Source organism: Dermacentor variabilis, chromosome 1 (assembly GCF_050947875.1).
Source record: "Dermacentor variabilis isolate Ectoservices chromosome 1, ASM5094787v1, whole genome shotgun sequence".
NCBI classification, from domain to species: Eukaryota; Metazoa; Arthropoda; class Arachnida; order Ixodida; family Ixodidae; genus Dermacentor; species Dermacentor variabilis.
Window position 1 is genome coordinate 179,550,537 of NC_134568.1, and position 19,505 is coordinate 179,570,041.

The window sequence follows — 19,505 nt, forward strand, 5'->3', positions numbered from 1 at the left end:
TTTGTTTTCGGCTGACAAAGAGCACTGGGCACACCTTCCTGGCTGATGCGATAGCGGACTGTCACTGTGAGTGCTCCCCAATGTCGGCCCAAGGCGGCAATCACACACACTGCGGCTGAACGCCGCAATACGGCGCCGTGCCGGTTAGATTTGCCTCTGTCTGTAGAAGGTTCGTCCGGGTCGACAGCACGGATCGAAATGATCGGACCTGTCGACGTGGACAGATGGAACGGCAACATAAGCAGCGTGTATTTCGAAAAGTGAGCATGTGTGAATCTCAGGCCGATAAGTTGCCGATAGGTGCGCAGATTGTGTTGGATATGCAGCCGTGATCTTCACACCACTTTAACAGCCATTAGTCTAATGCACGTCTGCACCAGCTTTGCTGTATATCCACTTTCACAGGGTGGAATAGAGGTGGATTTTTCTCTTCCATAAGCATGATTTTTGTAAGGCATGACTGTTGGGTTATGCAGGAAACAGCAATGTGAAATAAATTTAGAAGGTGAAGGTTTCCTGTATGGAGCTTCCATTTGACTTCAATATCCAACTGTGAGCTTGGTTATTTGGTTAATGGCGAGTCAATGGGGTGCGATATTACTATTGTGGGCTTCTTCCTGTAATTTATATGTGCGCTCCTTTCTTTCTCTAGGTACAGTCATTGCAATCAGTGATAAAACTGGTGGTTATTTACTGTGTTACTCTTACTCTGTCTATTTTGTTGGGATTTACTTACAAGCCATACTTAAGTAGAAAAGCTAGAAATATGTACAATACAAAAATACTCACTTCAAAAGTACAGCAAAGTTGTATTCCCATTCACCTGATCTCTCCCCCCTCTCCCTTTTCTTTAGCATATGAAAATTTCCGAATATGATTTCAGGGACTTGATCTTAACTGTTTGCAGCTTGGGCTGTGGAACGAGGTTATCTGACAGCAAAAGCGGGGCGCCCTGATGCCTACCGTGCAGCAAACAGCCTTCTGCGCATGGCCCTCGATGGACGGACACTGTGCCTTGCATTTCGGCCACAAGGCTATTCACAGAGCAAAGGTGTGTTCCTTTCCTAATGAAAAGGCATGTGCTTTCAGCAAAGATGGAAGTTTTTTAGTGCTACACAGTGTGCATCCTCTTGCATAAATTAAGGTCATGGTGGAATATAGGGCATTTATGATACTTCAAGGGTCCCAAGCAAGATCATTGCACGGAGGGATGTGCGACTATTCAACACTTTTCAATAATAAACTGTCTACTGCCTTATTCGATTCGGCCTTCAAATCAAATATAGTCGCTATTCATAAATACGAACAATTCACATATAGTTACCAAATAAGGCCATGGTGGCAGTATTGATGGCAGCAAAATGCACAAACGTTTGTGTACTTAGATTTAGATGCATGTTAAAAGGTTCCTGAACTACCCTTCGGGCTTCACGAAAAAGCACAGTCTGCAGGTAGCATATGCTGCTGTGAACGTCTCAGCCAAATTTTGCAGTCATGTACAGCGCATGAAGTTCACAAGCGCAGCACGCAGTTACCTTTTTTTCAAATGCCCTCTTTTCAAACAGAGGCCTTCTCATCCGTTTCGAAACTGCTAGTAACTTGCATATTTCATCATATGCAAGATTCTCATAGGTGGCTGCTTTTGGCCAATCGCTAACATCAACCAAGAAGGGTGTTTGGATCAGTTGACTTCTTCGTACTTTCACCGTGTATATTAATTGACGCAAATAACTAAACAGGCTGAAGTAAGTGAAAATCTGCATTTCAAACTTCGATAAAAGTTTGCATTTCTGCAAGAAGCCGACTATCATCTGCTCACACTTGCCTATATAGGAAATAAACTATGCCCACAGTGCTTATTGCTATCATAGCCGTCTGGTCTCGCTAGTTTGGTTAGTCTTGGAACACTCAACTAGCCTCTAACCACCTGAAACGCAAGCCAACTCTACATGTGCGCTACCCCAGCTGCTCCTGCCTCAATGCCTTGGCAGACATCGCTTTGTACTGAAAGCACTTCAAAATTTGCAATCTGGATTTGGCTTCTATGCCTGCCAGCCAAAGCTGGTTCGCACCACATAGCATAGCCAGATGGGAGCACACAAGCACGAGTGCGTGCTCCAGCCCTGTTGCACACATAGCAAACATTGCACACTACAGTTGCTCGTAGTTGTGTATGCTACATAGCATAGATATCATGGCTGCTGCAATGGGCCCTCTCACCATCAAGGCGCTCGGACAACCACATGCTCTGATTTGTTGGTCTCTGTGGGTGATGTGGCTGAAGGTGTGTGGCAATGCTCTATACTCTATTTCATACATAGCATTCAACACTGCAGAAGCTACACAAGCGGTGCAGTCACACAGAATACCTACTTCATATATCACAACTACTTGTGGGCGCAAGTTTATGTCAAATCACATATTACTTGTGCACACTTGTGCTTCCAGTATAGGCAACATACTAAATTTTGATAGCGAGCACAGGTGATAATGTGCTGTGGCCACTGATCACAGAAGCATGTCATTACACTCGTTTGGTGGTAAGGAGGTTCAGATCTCTGGCACCTTCATTAATAAATATATCATGTTTTGTGACATTTAAGTATGAAACTTAATTTTACTTCAAATTAAATGGCATGTACCTACATAACTGTCCTTCAAATGTGGCACATTATTTTTTTATCACGGATGTGAGCAGCGAGAGAAGTCTTTACCATCATAGTGTTGCCTGCTATGTATGGAATGGAGTAAGGTGGCTGTTGTGTGAGCCAGCCTGAGTGCCCATATCTGACAGGAACAGGTCGTCTGCTTCCCAATTCGCACACCTTCAAGGTGCATCGCTAACATTGTCGAACCTTATTATGTTAGGAATCCTTTCCACACGAGTCCAGAGTGCAGCATCTATTGCCATGCCAGTGTGCATGCTGCCGACATACTCGCACTAGTGATCATAAAGACAGTGTTTCGTTCAAGCCTTAGAAATTGTGTGATTGCCGTAGAGATAAGTGCAAAAGGAAATGTGATACTCATGCCACCTCATAGTACGAGAAAAAACAGCCATGCGCAGCCATCTAATACACTACAGTGTATTAAAGTTATGAGACCAACGTTAGTGTAGTAACAGCGATTTAAAGTATGTGTTGCCAACAGCACCTGTCAATTTCTGCTGAAAGAAGAAACAACATTGAAACGAGGAGACTTAACGCTGTAGGCACTGCACTGCCACGGCTGCGCCCCGCTCCTTCAGAACGAAGAACATTGAGGTGGCAACGAAAAAGCTAAATATTGTGCTCGCAATATCTACACGTACTAGGTCTTCTTGAAAAATTATTCCGGTAATATGTTCCTGGGAAGTGCCATCCTCGTTCCAAGGCGCACAGTAACCCCTCCTTATGACGAAATAGCTTTACTCAAAATATCGCTTTATTTAAGATTTCTTCCGGTCGCGACCCAAACGTATGCATTTTAAGCCGCATTACTCGAAGCGCATGAAGAGTTTGACCCACTTAGAGAGAAGCGCCAAGGGGAGGCATCACTGCCGCCGAGCGGCATCGACTCTTTTGCGCATGCAGTGTCAAATTTATACCGCCGATGAATTAGTCTCATGCAGGCACAGAACAGGCCACAAAAGCACCAAACCCACGACCGATGACCACCTAGTAACGGGTACCAAGCGAGTGCTGAGTGCTCCCAGCTCCTTACTGCAGAGCGAACAGGAGCTGCGAAATTCCATAATTAATCCGAACCATTAATGTCGTTCGCAATCACATTGCTGGTGTCCCCCGTGATAGAATCCACACGAAAATAAAGCTTTCCTGACGCCTTGCGGTGCCAGAAAAACGCGGTCTCTTGGGTGCCGAAAAGTGGCCAAAAGACCACAAGCAGACTTGCACCGTAGCATTCCATGGGGTGCGCTCAATGAGCAATGTTTTACCGCTCTAAAGAGCACGTCTGGTGCTGAAACGTGCCAAAAAGCACAAAAGAAGTGTCCTTCTGATTAAAAGTGCCATGTTTATCACAAGGAGCTACATTAACAAATCGGGAAGACGACTTTGTGGAAGCCAGTCTAGAAATTTGCTCGCCGCTCACCATAATCGGCCTGCATCTCAATAACACACTGCCCCTAGCTTCGTTGTGCTTTTTATGGTGCAAATCGACTGATAACTTGCCGAAAACATGAAAAGTCCAAGCGTCACCAGCGGCGAGTCAGGCTGTCAACATTGCGGGTCAGCGCAAGCTGGTGTTTTCCCGGTGATTTTCTCGAGCCAGTCATGCTCGATTCACGCCATCTGACTTTAGACAAACGCTCTAAATGCATGGTAGGGTTGTTGAATTTTGTCCCTAGACATTTGTCAATGGCGCGGATGCAACGGCGCACCAACACCAACACTCGAACTGTAGAATTAGCATAGTGTCATCGACAACGGTGCGCCGAAAAACTCTCATTTTGCAAACTTCATGGCTGCACACCTCGGGAGAAAATTGCCCAGTGATCATGCAAAGGCCTACTGCAAAACTGTTTAGTTTTCACGTTTGCACTTCGTACCCACAATGAGTGGCTAATCGTTTTTTGAGCACAACAAACACAACCTCAGACTCATGCCACGGCATTTGCGGCACTTTCCAGCCGTAGTCTTTCACGACCACCGCACCCCCCCCCCCCCCCTTTAGCATACATTCGCTTTGGCTGATGCTGCTGCTCCCATGGTCGCCCCAGCGACGGATGCAGAGATAATTGACACTGTTGGTGGCCCCGACGAGGACGAAGAGCCACGTGAAGTGCCAACTATGGTGCAGACTCGGGAGTATTTACACCTGCTGCAATGTAAGGTTGAATGCATGGGCGGTGACCACAGCCTCCTGCAATGCTTGGTCAAATTAGAGTAAGGGTTGCTCTTGCTCAGTAGGAACTTGAAACAGCCAAAGCTCACTGCCTTTTTTGCACCTAAATAAAGTTTTGCTTCACTAAATACGTCGTATTTTGACTTCCTCGTAGTTGAGGTGTAATTAAAGCTCGACTGCTTTAGCTTTTCTCGAGTGGTTGCTTACATCCAATTACCACTTATAACGAACTTTTTCACCGTCCCGCTTACTTCGTTATAACAAGGAATTACTGCATTTTGTTGTTTCAAAGAAAAGTCGCTCAGGGTAACAAAATTAATGCGGAGTCATCCACTACAGCGTCCCTTACTACCCACTGTGCCATGTTGGGAGATTAAACCCCACCATTCATTTCTTAAATAAATTGTCAATTACTTGCAATAAAGCATAAAATTGGAACAAAGGTGCGATCAATGTCATCCTAAAAAAATGAGTATTTACATAGCGGTGCACGCTAAGTCGCTCAGGGAGCCAGACTTTACCAGCTAAACTGCTATTATTTGCACTCGCCAATAAGTCCTGAGTATACAAATAAACTGATTATTTGATCGTAATGCTCTATTTGTGCTTTTAATAAACAACACTTCATAATATCCCATGTAATGACAAAAACATGCTAATTCCTTATTTGATACTTGGTTAAATTCAATTCTGACACTATTTGATTCTGTCTCTACAATTGCTGTTCACATGCCCCAGTAACTTTCCATAAATAGAATGCATCAGTGATGAGAGCAGTAAAAGCAAGTGGGCCATTCTAATGTTGTTCGAACATGCGTATTTTTACAATTCCCTTCTCGTTGACTGTTGTCATCAAAGGTTGCAATCTGCGAAATAAAATATTTTTGTGTGAATGTAAGGTGGATACATAGTGTTTAGGTTAATTTGTAAATACTTGCCAACTCTCCCAATTTGTCCAGAAGACTCCTGAATTCTGAACAATCCTCCCAATTATATGGACATAGATAGCCATAATCTCCCCAAAAAATGCCCAAACCCCACCACGAAAAACAAAAACAGTGTCGTGCAGCACAGTCGTATCATAGTTGCCATTTTGTGTTTTGTAGCTAACCAAAATGAGATTAAAATCCAAGCTCTCTGTGTATAGGCAGTGTAGGCCTAACTCGGTTCGCTTCAGATTGAAACGCGTTGAGGAGTAAAAGTCTAATACGAGTTGCATAATGATCGGCTCCTTTGAAAGCATAGCCACCATATACAGCTGTGTTATGCGAGTGAAAAGGATCACCAGTGTCATGGGACATAGCACGAGTTCCTTAAAGGGGCCCTGGACCCCTTTTTATAGAAGTGGATAAATCCATTTGACGTGAAAGTAGGCTATTTCAGAAATACTTCACCACAAAAAGTACTTCAATGCGTTCAGCAGAAGCGGTGTTATTGGCAATCAAACAACACCTTCACGGTGCTTCCGCTCCTTCTTCAATGCCCTGCACTGTGAAGGCTATGGCGGAGTTGGGCATGCCCACAACCCTCCGCCTACTGAATGTGACTGTGGCGCGCAGTTCAAATTTTATTTAGGATGCTCACGTAGACGCCATTACTTCTGATTTTGGCGCCTAAAGTGCGGCAAACATAAGCCAGACACAGTTGTCCTCTATGAGCCACAGTGCGCTCAACCAGCGGACTCGTCATGACACCCCGCAGTGACCGTGGTATCTACGCTACATAGCAGACTGCGTCTACATGCAGCTGTAGTGCATGCTCGCACTCATATGCTCCAGTCTGGCCGTGCTACGTGGTGCGGACCAGCTTCGTTCTGCACCAGCTTGACCAACTGGTAGTAGCCACATTTAACTTGCACATATTGAAGTGCTATCAATACGAAGCAAAGTCTAACCAGGAGTGGCCTGGAGTGAGTGGGCGCTGGCAAGCGTACGTGTGGTCTGACCACACGTCTGACCTGTGGTCTGGCATGGGGTCTGAGCGTGGTTCGAGGCTAGTTGAGTGTTCAAAACTAGTTGAAATTAACAAGACCCAACAGCTACAGCACCAATAAGCAGGGTAGCCAAAGTTTAATTCCTACGCGGGCAGCCAAGGTTGAGTGTGAGCAGAAAATAGTTGGCTTTTTCCGGAAGTTTATTTAAATTTATTTATTCAAGAAACCTCACAGGCTCCAGCAGGAGTATTGTGTGAAGGGGGGATTATGCAATGTATATCTTCATAAGTGAAAGCATTACAAAGAAGAAATAACTAGTATATGAGATGTATACTAAGGTACATAAAACAAGGTGACATTACATAATAGCAGAATGCGGTATACACTATTGGAATGAATGGCAACATACACAATGTAAGGGTACATCACTTGACATTGCCAAATACAGAAGTTAGCGAGAAGAGCGTACATAATTAAGAGAAAATTAATGCAAACAAATAAATGGTCTCAAAAAGTAGAGGTTACTTCATGACGAAAATTAACAGAGCCATGAATGTGGACAACCTTATCAAGGTGACTATTCCATAGTTCAATTGCTAGTGGTAAAGCTGATGAATCGAAGGCGTTTATGTGCCTAAAGATACGTTTGAAGGAGCGGTTGCTGTGCAAACGGCAAGACATTCATAACGGTTTGGAGAGAGGGAAAGCGGTTTGGTGCTGACGGTTTATTTTATGAAATAAGCAGATTATAACAATCTTTCTGCGTGATTCTAAAGAGGACAAGGACAGAGAAGATTTAATATGTATAACACTGGAATGACGGCTGTAGTCTTTGACGATGAAATGCACGAAGTACATAATTATTATTAAAATGCGAAAGCAGACTCTCACTTACTTCACCCTGTTTATTAAAACTTGTCAATAAATATACACAGGAACAGTAGAAAGTAGCACACTGATCCAAACACCCTCCTTGATTGATGTCAGCTATTGGCCAATAGCAGCCACATATGGGAATCTGCTATATTACGAAATAAACTGTCCAGAAAAGAGAGAGCAGCAAGCTTTTGTTGAATAAAGAGCATTTGAGAGGAAAGTGACGTCATGCTCGACTTGCGAGCTCCTACACACTGTGCACCACTCCAAAACATGGCCGAGGTGTTCCCAGCAGCTTATGCTATCCACGGACTATGCTTTTTCACCAGCCCGAGGGATGGTTAATTATGCATGCACCGTCTCTGGTCATACTATGAACACTGAGACATCTAATAATTACTGGCAACCATTCAGAGCTGTTTCTGACCTTGCTGTGACCCATAAAAGTAAGGGCAAATGTTTTTAATGCGAAGCATTCTTTGCCTCATTCCTGACACTCTGTGGTCAGGGTGTCTACCAACCGGGAAAACTGGGAAAACCGGGAATTCTCAGGGATTTTGAGTAATCTGGAAAAACTCAGGGAAAACTCAAAGAATTTGTGTCTCTATCAGGGAAAATTAGCTGTAATTTTATTGAAATGGTCGAAAGTCGCGGTAATGCTGGCGTGAGTAACAGACAGAAATCCTAATGAATCGTCTGTGACGCCCTGTCGTCGGCTGGAGGACTTGACAGTGTGCTGTCAACGACCGACTTACCAGATTCCCAATAATTTGGACAGCCATGCGGCACCACCACGTACCCCTTAGAGTCAATGTATCAGAACGTCTGTTATTTCGGACGCAAGAACTCTTTACCGTACGATTTTCCGGAAGTTTTGCCATGACAGCAGCTGCGAAACGGCATTAATCAAAGCCACCACCACTGCCATTTTGATTACCTCGCGGCCTCGCAGATCTGCTGGCAGCCGTAGCCACCACTGCGGCAACACTAGGCCTAGCTGCTTCGGCGTTCGCTGTGAAGCTTCTTGCCATTGGGTGCCATGTTTTTTATTGAAAGAATTCGCTACTGGTCAGCAATGGCACAGATTCCGCCGCTGTGGTCCTCGCGATTGGCTCAGAAGCTTGGAAAGCACGGTGCGTTGCATAATGCCGGTTCCCGAAAGTCACCTTCGCCTCCGTACAGAAATGTTACTTGGTGAAGCATACGCAAAAGTATTGCAATGAAGTATAAGCGTGGAAAGTGGCTATTGCTACGGGACACAGTATGTATTGCTTAATTATGCATGCATGCACCCGGTATTTCCGTACGGAAATACCGGATGCATGCTTAATTATGCACTCATGCACCCGGTATGTCACAGTACGGGCGCCTATATGCCTAATACGTGTACCAACAGGCCTTCAGAGCGTTTTCGAATGTGCCTGTGGCAGTTTGAGCCTTTAAGGGCAGTAAATGACAACCATTTATTTTTTCCAACTGGCCTATTTTTCGGATGTTTTTGGAGCCCCTAGAAGTTCAAAAAATCGGATGTGAACTGTGCAACTGACCAGGAAGATGCTTCAAATGGTCCGAGGGACGAACGACTGGCGGAAGGAAGACATGAACATAAAATACCTACGCATTGAGGAATGAACGGGAAAGGAAGAGTGCTGCCACAATTTTGTAGGAGCTTGAGCTCAAAAAACAAAGTGTTGGCTGATGCCAAGATGCAGGTGTCCCTTATCTAAACCATTATAAACTCTTTAAAACAGTGAAACACAACAATGAGGTGCTGTGGGCGGGCTGAGAGTATGTCAGGACAGTTGAGGTTGACTTGCGAGCTGTTGAGAGAGAGTCCCAATTGTGACAAAGTTCGGGCCTCATACCACTGAGCTTGCTATCAGTTGATAGAAATAGCTCATATTTGAAAATGTTTGCTTCTATATGTATCTCCTTTCTATTCATATTTGAGAATGTCCGACTCGATTTGCATATTTTTAAAGACATTTTATTTGCTGTGCATATTATTAACCCCTCCCTTTATTCTGTTTTTGAATAACATAAACACTACTCCTTAGTACTCAAATTGGATTAAGTCGTTCTTTTTTAAAATTTTTTCATATGCTTACTGACAGTGACAGTATCGGGAAATAATGGTTTCAGCCCGTCTTGACATAAAACATAGTTCTGCATCACTAAGGGAATTTTGCGAAGGCACTCAGGGAAAACCTGGAAAACTCTGGGAATTTGGAAATGTCAACTTGGTAGGCACCCTGGTGGTAGTTACGTAGGTTCCTGTCTCGCCTCACTTTAACACTTTCCTGGTCACGCCTATACCCATCGATAGCTCGCTATTGATGATTTCAACTTCAAATTTTGATGCGCTAGGAGCGCTTGCGGACAGCCAGCACTATCCAGTACCTAAAATAGAAACTGTTTTTCTAGTTTTGCTTTTGTGTTTCTTTTTTGCACCGTGGGAGGCATTTTTAAAGCACCCTTTTAGTCTAGCACCACAAGCGCTCGTAGCTTCTGACATGGCATCAATGTCGCGCGCAGCTGCCCTTCAGAAACAGCGAATTTCAACAGATTTCGATGAGCCTGCAGCATAATTTTTTGGGTGGTGGTAGGGGCACAGACTCGGAAGACGATTTTCATTCATCAGGCTTCAGCAGAGACTTGGTGAAAGTGTGTCAAATAGCCCCTGAACGTGAACAGGTATCCACTGGCAAAATTTGTTTTCTACTCCGAACCATTTCGTCACTGCCACGCTCAGACCTAAAGATATCCGGTGTGTTCTAAAGGTCACAGTTCTTATCTACAGGATGACAATGTTGTTTGGGCAGGACCACTTGCCAGCAGCAGTGCAAAAAAGTGGAGTTTTACATGAGAAAACGACTGAGAGTGTACCTCGGCATTGTGCTCCGCATCGGCGTGCAGTGATTCGTAAAAGCTGCTGCATGGCTCTTACGAACCGCTGAATAGCCACTAGAGCTTACATTTTCCTTTGTATATAAAGAACTTCTACAGATAGAAAGCTCATATTTGCAGGAATATTGTGTATATAGCCTTTTTGTTCAGAATACATATTTCGAAATTCTTTTATGTTCTCTTGGTGCAAAGCAGAATCGGTGTTCTTACAGAGTTTTCTCATTTTCATTGCACATTTTTCTGTTAATTTTTTTCAAGAAATTGCTAATGTAATGAAGAAGAAGAGCACAAGAACAAGACCAGCCAGATCGTCTCTGCCATGCCTGCTGTGCAACCAGTGGGCCAGCCGGATCGCCAGTGCTTGGCACGAGTGTGAGCCGTTCGGGCAACCAACTGTTCCTGCTCTGCGTCACCTGCCTCCTCGGTTACGAAGAGACGTTACCCTCGGAACTGTTCAGTTCACCCATTACAATTGGTGGAAGGTGTGGGGTACTCAAGAACATCTACAACCTGGAACTCTGGTCTCGGACTCTGCCTCCCGTCATGCCTGACTCTCCCCAGCCGACGTCGCCGCCACCCCCTGTTGCCTGCTCCGGCGCTGTCCCGCAACGCCATCCAGCGGTTTTCAGTGGTACGGATGAACAGGACGTCAATGACTGGTTGGCTACGTATGAACGGGTGAGCTTGCACAATCGATGGGATGATACCGCCAAGTTAAATGCCGTCATATTCTACCTTGCGGGAGTGGCTCACCTGTGGTTTAAAAATCACGAAGCCGACTTTCAGTCCTGGTCTGCGTTCAAGGCCAGTTTCGCTGAAGTTTTCGGTCGCCCCGCCGTCCACAAGTTGCGCGCCGAGCAGCGGTTACGAGAGCGAGCGCAACAACCCGGTGAAACATTCACCTGTTACATCGAAGAGGTTCTCGACCTGTGCAAACATGTGGATGCTTCTATGCCCGAAAATGAGAAATTGAAGCACATTTTGAAGGGCATCGCCGATGACATTTTTCAAATGTTGATCGCCAAGAGTCCGCGCACCATAGCAGAGCTCATAAACTTGTGCCAAAGCTACGACGAGTTGAGAAGGCAGCGCGATTTGACCAGGCGCCCCTCAGTGGCTGACGAGGCCCTCTCTTCCATGACCGTCCTCCCTGATCGCTCCCCCCTGCTCACACAAATCCAAGCTTTCGTGCGGGAGGAAATTGCATGTCAGCTCTCTCTTAATGCCCTTCGCTGAGCTACAGCAGCCGCTGCCGTCACAGCCTCCTACACAGCTCGCCCCTACGCTCCGGCGGGTTATTGAAGAGCAAGTTGCTGAGGCTCTACCTATGCAGAATCAGCAGTACCCTGTCGCCGCTACACTTACTTACGCATCCGTCGCCGCACAGCCTCAAGTTGCTGAGGCTCTACCAATGGAGCATCAGCTGTACCCTGGTGCCGCACCACCTACTTACGCATCCACCGCCGCGCAGCCTCCTCGTCAACCACTCGTTGCACTACATCCACGGCCGCTACCACCCGTTCGTCATCCCGTTCATCGACCTGCTCCTGCGTCTGCTAATCCTTGGCGCACACAAGACAACAGGCCCATATGTTATGCCTGCGGTATTCCCGGCCATGTTGCACGACTCTGCCGCCGCCGCATGCTGCACTCTGATGGGCTGGTGCAGTCGCCTCCCTACGCCGACGTGCAACCTTTTCAAGACACTTATTTTAGTCGGCAGTCAAACAGGCCACTAGCCGAGCGCCCGGTCCTTACACGTCGTTCGCCTTCCCCGCGTCACCGCTCGTTATCCGCCATGCGTCGGCGTCCTTCACCCACGCAAGAGGAAAACTAAGCGCCGCAGTTCAGGAGGCAAGAACTGCATCGCCATCAATCTGTACAACAAGTCCTCCATTGTCGCCTTCGAACGTTGTCGACCTTACTGTGGACGGCCTCCCCACTGTTGCGCTAATTGATACTGGAGCAGCCGTGTCTGTCCTAAACGAACACCTCTCTCGCGCCTTACGAAAAGTTACGACGCCACTTTCCGGGTTTTCTCTTCGCACAGCAAGCGCCCAGCCAGTGCAGCCTTCAGCAGCATGCACAGCTAGAGTTGTTATTCAGGGCGTTCTCTATATTGTGGAGTTTGTGGTTCTTCAGTCCTGCTCTCACGACGTGATACTTGGGTGGGACTTTCTTTTGCGAAATAATGCCGTCATCAATTGTGCACGTGCTGAAGTCGAATTATCGCCTCTGTGTGACGTACCCCTCGTCGGCGCCACATCTCTTCCCGCTAAGCTAGTCTTTCGGGAAGACATCGCCATACCGCCGTACTCGTCTGCTGTTGTTCCCGTCTTCTGTGGCACTGTCTCTGAAGGCACTGTCCTCTTCACTCCTTCGGAACTCTTCATAACCCGCAAAGATGTTCCCCTCCCTTTCGCCACGCTTGACATTTCAGCCGGTCTCAGCGCCATCGTTGTCTGCAATCCGCTTCCTACAGCCCTGACGGCTCTTTGCGGTGAAGCACTTGGCCATGTTCAGCCTCTTGATGACATGTTTATAACCGACGTGCCGGATGCTTCGTATACAGAGCTCACTGACTTCTGTGCACTTTCCACTTCTGCTCCGCCATCACCTGACTTATTCACACCTTTCATTGCCGATGACCTTACTTCCGAGCAGCACTCCCAGCTTCTTCACCTGCTTGCCCAGTTCCGTTCTTCTTTTGATGTCGCTCAGCCTACTCTGGGTCGCACGTCAACCGTCAGCCACCATATCGACACTGGCTCCAACGCGCCATTGCGGCAGCGCCCGTACGGATACGTCAGGTGATCAGTGAGCACGTGGACGACATGCTTCAGCGCGGCGTCATTCGACCTTCCAATAGCCTGTGGGCATCACCGGTGGTTCTCGTCACAAAAAAAGATGGTTCTATTCGGTTCTGCATCGATTATCGCTGTCTTAATAAGATAATGCGAAAAGACGTCTACCCTCTACCACGCATTGACGACGCTCTGGACAGCTTGCAAGGCGCTCAATTCTTCTCTTCATTGGATTTACGCTCGGGCTACTGGCAGGTCCCAATGTCAGCATTTGATCGCCCTAAAACTGCATTCATTACGCCGGATGGTTTATACGAATTTAATGTGATGCCATTTGGCCTATGCAATGCGCCTGCTACCTTTGAACGAATGATGGACAATATCTTGCGCGGCCTGAAATGGAGCACGTGTTTGTGCTATCTCAACGACATCGTTGTGTTCGCCCCTGATTTCAGCACGCATCTTCTTCGCCTTAGGCAAGTGTTGACGTCCTTGACCAACGCAGGCCTGCAACTGAACCTGAAAAAGTGCCAGTTCGCCACGCGCAAGCTCATGATTCTGGGTCACGTCGTATCACAAGACGGCATTTGCCCCACCCATCCAAACTTCGCGCCGTGGCAGAATTTCCGAAACCTAAAGGCTCAACCAGACGTACGCGTTCCAATGCGCCCGCACGCGCCGCACCACGCCTGGGCGCGTACGGCGTCAGGCGCGGAGGCTGTTTCGCGTGGCGGCGTGGAGACCTACAACCGCTAAAATTTTTGCGCCCGCGCCGGAAGCTGCCGCTCGCGTCAGTAGCATGACACGCCTCACATGACCACGGCAAGCCAACGTCACTTCCGGAACGACTCTTCGCGCGACGTTCAGGCAAGCTTGCGGGAAACATGGCGGCGGTCCCGGCTGCCCGCTTCGAATTGAATTTGGCGTTGCTTTTGTAAAATGCACTTCGTTCGTAGCAAATGACTGTGTAAACGGCTTTCGCTTAGTCTCAGGCCGCTTCGACGACAGAGTATTATGGATAACCTCGTGGTGTTTTCGAGATCGCTTCTCGTTTCGAACGAGTCGAAGCCTAACGAAAGAAACATTCGAGATGTCAACGCCACCTGTCGCTAATGGCGCGAAATAGCCGCAACAACGGCATATGGCCTCTGAGATTCGAAGATATCGCCGGTCAACTAAAATTGTAGAAAACGTGCGCTGCTTAGCGTACACTATATTATAGCGTATAGCGTACGCTGTAGTTGCTGACGCTAAACTAAAGCTGTCTAATATGTAACACATTGCTTAACGTGGCCGTTAAGCGAAGGCTAGACTGCCTTGAACATGGCAAGCTAGCAACACTGCGCCGCCGCGACGAGACGCGCGGCTACGCGCGGCAACTCGTGCATCGTTTGGGTGCGCGCCCTCTTCCTCCGTCGGGCGCCACGCGACGTCGAGTCAGCGCGGCGTGTGCGGACGCATTGGAACGCGTACGTCTGGTTGAGCCTTAAGACACTCAAAGAACTCCGCGCCTTCATCGGCCTCTGTTCTTACTTCAGACGCTTTGTTCGTAATTTTGCCTAGATAATATCACCTCTGACACAACTCTTAAGTGGCGCAAACGACCTATCCTCCTGGTCTCCTGCATGCGACACCGCGTTCGTGACCTTACGCCGTCTCCTGATGTCTCCGCCTATACCGTGACACTACGACCCCACCGCCCCAACTGAAGTGCATACCGATGCCAGTGGTATTGGCCTTGGCGCTGTCCTTACGCAGCGCAAGTCTGGCTACTCCGAGTACGTCGTTGCTTACGCCAGTCGTGCGCTGACCAAAGCGGAACCCAATTACAGCGTCACAGGAAAAGAATCCCTGGCCATCGTTTGGGCACTCTGGAAGTTTCGCCCTTATTTATACGGCAGGCCTTTACATGTCGTTACTGACCATCACGCCCTCTGTTGGTTATCCTCTTTAAAAGACCCATCTGGACGCCTTGCCCACTGGGCTCTGCGCATTCAAGAATACGATATACACGTCATCTACCGCTCATGTCGCAAGCACACTGACACCGACACTCTGTCCCGCTCTCCGCTACCAGCCGACACAGCCTCCCTCTCCACCATTGAGGCGGTATCCTCGGTCGACATCGACACCTGCGCATCAGAACAGCGCAAAGATCCTTGGGTGGCTCTCTTCTGGATCTCCTCTCTGGCTCGCCTGCATCTCCCATCTCCCGCGCTCTGCGTCGCCAGGCTGTCCATTTTGCTGTCCGGGATAACCTCTTGTATCGACGCAACTACCAGCCCGATGGTCGCAAGTGGCTCCTGGTTATCCCTAGGACTTTGCGTTCCGACATGTGCGCGTCTTTCCATACTGACCCACAATGTGCACACGCAGGCGTTTTGAAGACGTATGAGCGCCTGCGGCAACGTTACTACTGGCGAGGAAGGAATGTTTACTTTTGTCCAAAAGTTTGTCCGCTCGTGCCCGCAATGCCAACGCCACAAATCTCCGCCTCATCCGGCCCACGGTTTATTACAGCCGCTTCCGTGTCCTGCTCGTGCCTTCGACCGTGTGGGAATTGACCTGTACGGGCCGCTACCACTAACACCCGCTGGGAAACGATGGATTATTGTAGCAGTTGATCACCTTACACGCTGTGCCGAAACCGCTGCTCTACCTGCAGCGACCGCTAGTGACGTTGCATCCTTTCTGCTCCATCATTTCATTCTTCGTCATGGCCCACCTCGGGAGCTGCTGAGTGATAGAGGCCGTGTGTTTCTGTCGCAGGTGGTTGAAGCTCTGCTTGCTCAATGCCGCATAGTTCACCGGACCACCACGGCGTACCATCCTCAAACTAACGGACTTACAGAGCGTTTCAATCGCACCCTTAGTGATATGCTCACCATGTACGTTTCATCGCAGCATACAAACTGGGATATCATCCTCCCATTTGTCACATACGCATATAATACGGCTACACAAAGTACCACAGGATTTTCTCCATACTTTCTTCTCTACGGTCGCGATCCTTCCCATACCATCGATACGGTTTTGCCTTATACACCAGACGCGTCAGAATGTGCTCCCGTTTCAGCCGTCGCCCGATACGGCGAGGAATGCCGTCAATTAGCCCGAAAGTTCACCTCCGCTGACCAACAACGACAAAAAGCCAATCGTGATGGCGACGCTACGAATCCGAACTTCGCCCCCGGCACCCTTGTCTTGTTGTCCGTGCCTTCTACCACGCCTGGACTTTCGACAAAACTTCTCTCGCACTATGATGGACCATACCGCATCGTCGAATGCACCTCTCCGGTCAACTATGTCATAGAGCCGCTTACATCGACATCCGACAAGCGCCGCCGTGGACGGGATGTTGTTCACGTGCGCCGCCTGAAACAATTCTATGACCCGCTCGTCTCCACGTCGTAAGTCGCCAGGATGGCTCCGCTTTTGCACCGGGGGTAATTGTAATGAAGAAGAAGAGCACAAGAACAAGGCCAGCCAGATCGTCTCTGCCATGCCTGCTGTGCAACCAGTGGGCCAGCCGGATCGCCAGTGCTTGGCACGAGTGTGAGCCGTTCAAGCAACCAGCTGTTCCTGCTCTGCGTCACCTGCCTCCTCGGTTACGAAGAGACGTTACCCTCGGAACTGTTCAGTGCACCCATTACACTAATAAATATTTTCTTGAAAATAATACCACTAGAAAGCACATTCCTTCTTCTAGAAATTCATACCATACATTTTAATATCAAGCATTAGCTGTAGCAGTAAAAAAATAGTTTACTAGGCCACCCAAAACCTGCCTGTTTTCCCACGGACAGGAAAGTGTTAAGAAAAATAAGATAATGTGTGACAGATGTGGGAATCGAACCTCTGCCGTTGAGCACAGAAGCCGGGTCGAGCATATTAGGCCATGATCCCATGCATGCTTCTCTAGTTTCAATGCCAGCCAGCTCCTTCAAAACACGGGGCATGCATCCTTGTCCCTTTGTCATCTTCTTTCCTTCTGACAGCTTGCACTTTGAGGTGCCATGTTAGACTGCACCATCTTCAGGACCCGCCCATTTTGCCCAGTACTTTCCTCGTAGCAACTTGCACTATGTCTTAGAAAATGTGTGATGTTGTACAGACTTCATGATCGCCCAAGTTAATCAAGTTCTAACATTTCTTCGCCAAAGTAACAATGTCATCGTCGTTTTAACATACACCACATGAAAGAACGTGCAATTGTATAACACGTGGTCTTTGATGACGTCACAATCAGTGTTTACCTCACTTATGCTCCTCGACGACTTATGTAGAACCCAACATTCGCTGTGTCGTAGGCTTGCGTCGAACAGCTGGCGTAGAAATTATGCCATTGCAGTCATACAATCGTCTACGCCGTGGTTGTGATCACACATACAACTACTCAACTTGCAGAAACACGCTGGTCCACCTGTTATAGTTTCGCGATACCCCAAACAATGCTGGATAGCCAGGTACCTGCAGAATGCTTCGCATGACAGATTCCCACAGTGTGTGGGGTCTGCACAATTTTGTTTTCTTTTGTTGCCTGCTTGACGAATCTCCTGGATTTCGAGGACCCCAGGTATGCTTATGGCACAATTTAACCAAAAAGTTTGCCGACATTTGCTAGATCCATGATGGAATGTGTAAGTGGGACTGAACGAGGACATAGAAAGAAACCGATACACGGAGACAGCGCTTTCTCTGTGTATCTGTTTCTTTTTACGTCCTCGTTCAGTCACGCTTACACACACCATCATGGATTGAAACCAACTAGCCCGCCGACGTGTTTTAACCATTTGCTAAATACTGTCTTACTTTAAAGATGGTGCCATGTGTAACTTAAGGACAAATAATGCATGGAATCATTTATGTTGTGCTATGCAGTACACATTCCACATGTAGTAAGCACAGCAGGAAAAGAATTTTCATATTAAAAGACCAGTGTTCAAAGTTGCAGTGCTCTTTGTGCAATTGTTAAACAGTATCTTAAAAAGCAGGTGCAGGGACTGGCCCGAAAAAGAAAAAGAAAAAACACTGCAGATTGTATATAGTCGGAGGATAGTTCAGCCAGTGTTTTAGAAGACAAGTGGAATTTTTAATGCACTGAACATTTCCAAACTTGGTTTCAACTTTTTTGGTCGTAAAAAAAAAAGGTCACTATATTTGGATAAAGATACAATGGGACATTCTCTGTGGAATGCGAGCTTTACACTGATGTATTTGTTTCTATGTGACTGCAGGCTCCGAAGTAGACAGTGCTCTGTTGGCTCACCTTGCAAGAATTCGTGGGGAGCCTCCAGTCAAGAGTGCTTCCTCTGAGAGTGAGCAAGAGGAGAGTGAAGACGAAAGTAGTGAGGAAGATGAAGAGGAGGAAGAGGAGGACCACTTCCAGAGCAACAAGTTTGCTGCCTTGGCTAACGATGTGCTGTAAATGTTAGAACCCTTCAGAGACAGCAATAAGAGTATTTTGGGAAGTTGTACACATGTCTGCATTCTTTGCAGTTCTCCAATCTAAAGGACAGATTTGTGTCAGTTCACAACTTTTGCCTAACTGCACAATATACAATAACAAGGCGTGCCAAGAAAGTAAAACACTGAATTACCTATGTTTGGCATCCTTATGTCATTTGCTGTACCATACAGTTTAGGTTCGATTTTGTTGAATGACACAATACCAATAATGATAACAAAGAGCCATTTTTGCAAGAGAAATGCTGAGAATGACTGCTACAATGGAAGGTACAGTGTAAATAACTGTACTTTGCTTGGAATTGAATTGGCCCATTTTTCACATTTCTGGCTATGCTAACCAAAGACCAAAAACCACATGTCCAAATCTTCGTATCTCTTAGGTTGCCTATGTGAACATTGCACCAAAGCATGACATTATGGGTGCTAAAATTTTTGTCATTTATGACCGCAGTTAAGCCACGACAGTGAAATTTCGCAAATCTCACCTTCAGTTAGAGTCTATCTATGCAAAATGTTATTTCCATATCTCACTTCCAGGAGGGCCCTCCCTTACCAGGCCCTGTTGGAAATTTTGGTTATGCACTGAAACTTGTGACACACCCTGGACGGGAACTCTCCCTCAAGAGTTTTTAAAGGGGCCCTGAACCACTTTTTATCGAAGAGGAGAAATGCAC

The 19,505-nt window shown here is 47.2% G+C and overlaps 1 protein-coding gene across 3 annotated transcripts in view; it reads left to right on the forward strand.

Annotated features, from left to right (window-relative positions):
- Ns4 (Nucleostemin 4) overlaps positions 1 to 18,839 on the forward strand; it is an 80,086-nt gene extending 61,247 nt beyond the window's left edge. For all 3 annotated transcript variants that reach the window (XM_075700362.1, XM_075700370.1, XM_075700374.1), the window contains 2 exons: positions 908 to 1,051; positions 18,600 to 18,839. In XM_075700362.1, the coding sequence (XP_075556477.1) occupies positions 908 to 1,051; positions 18,600 to 18,790 (335 nt within the window). In that variant the 3' untranslated portion in view covers positions 18,791 to 18,839. The remainder of the gene's footprint in view (positions 1 to 907; positions 1,052 to 18,599) is intronic.
- Positions 18,840 to 19,505: the final 666 nt, after the last annotated feature.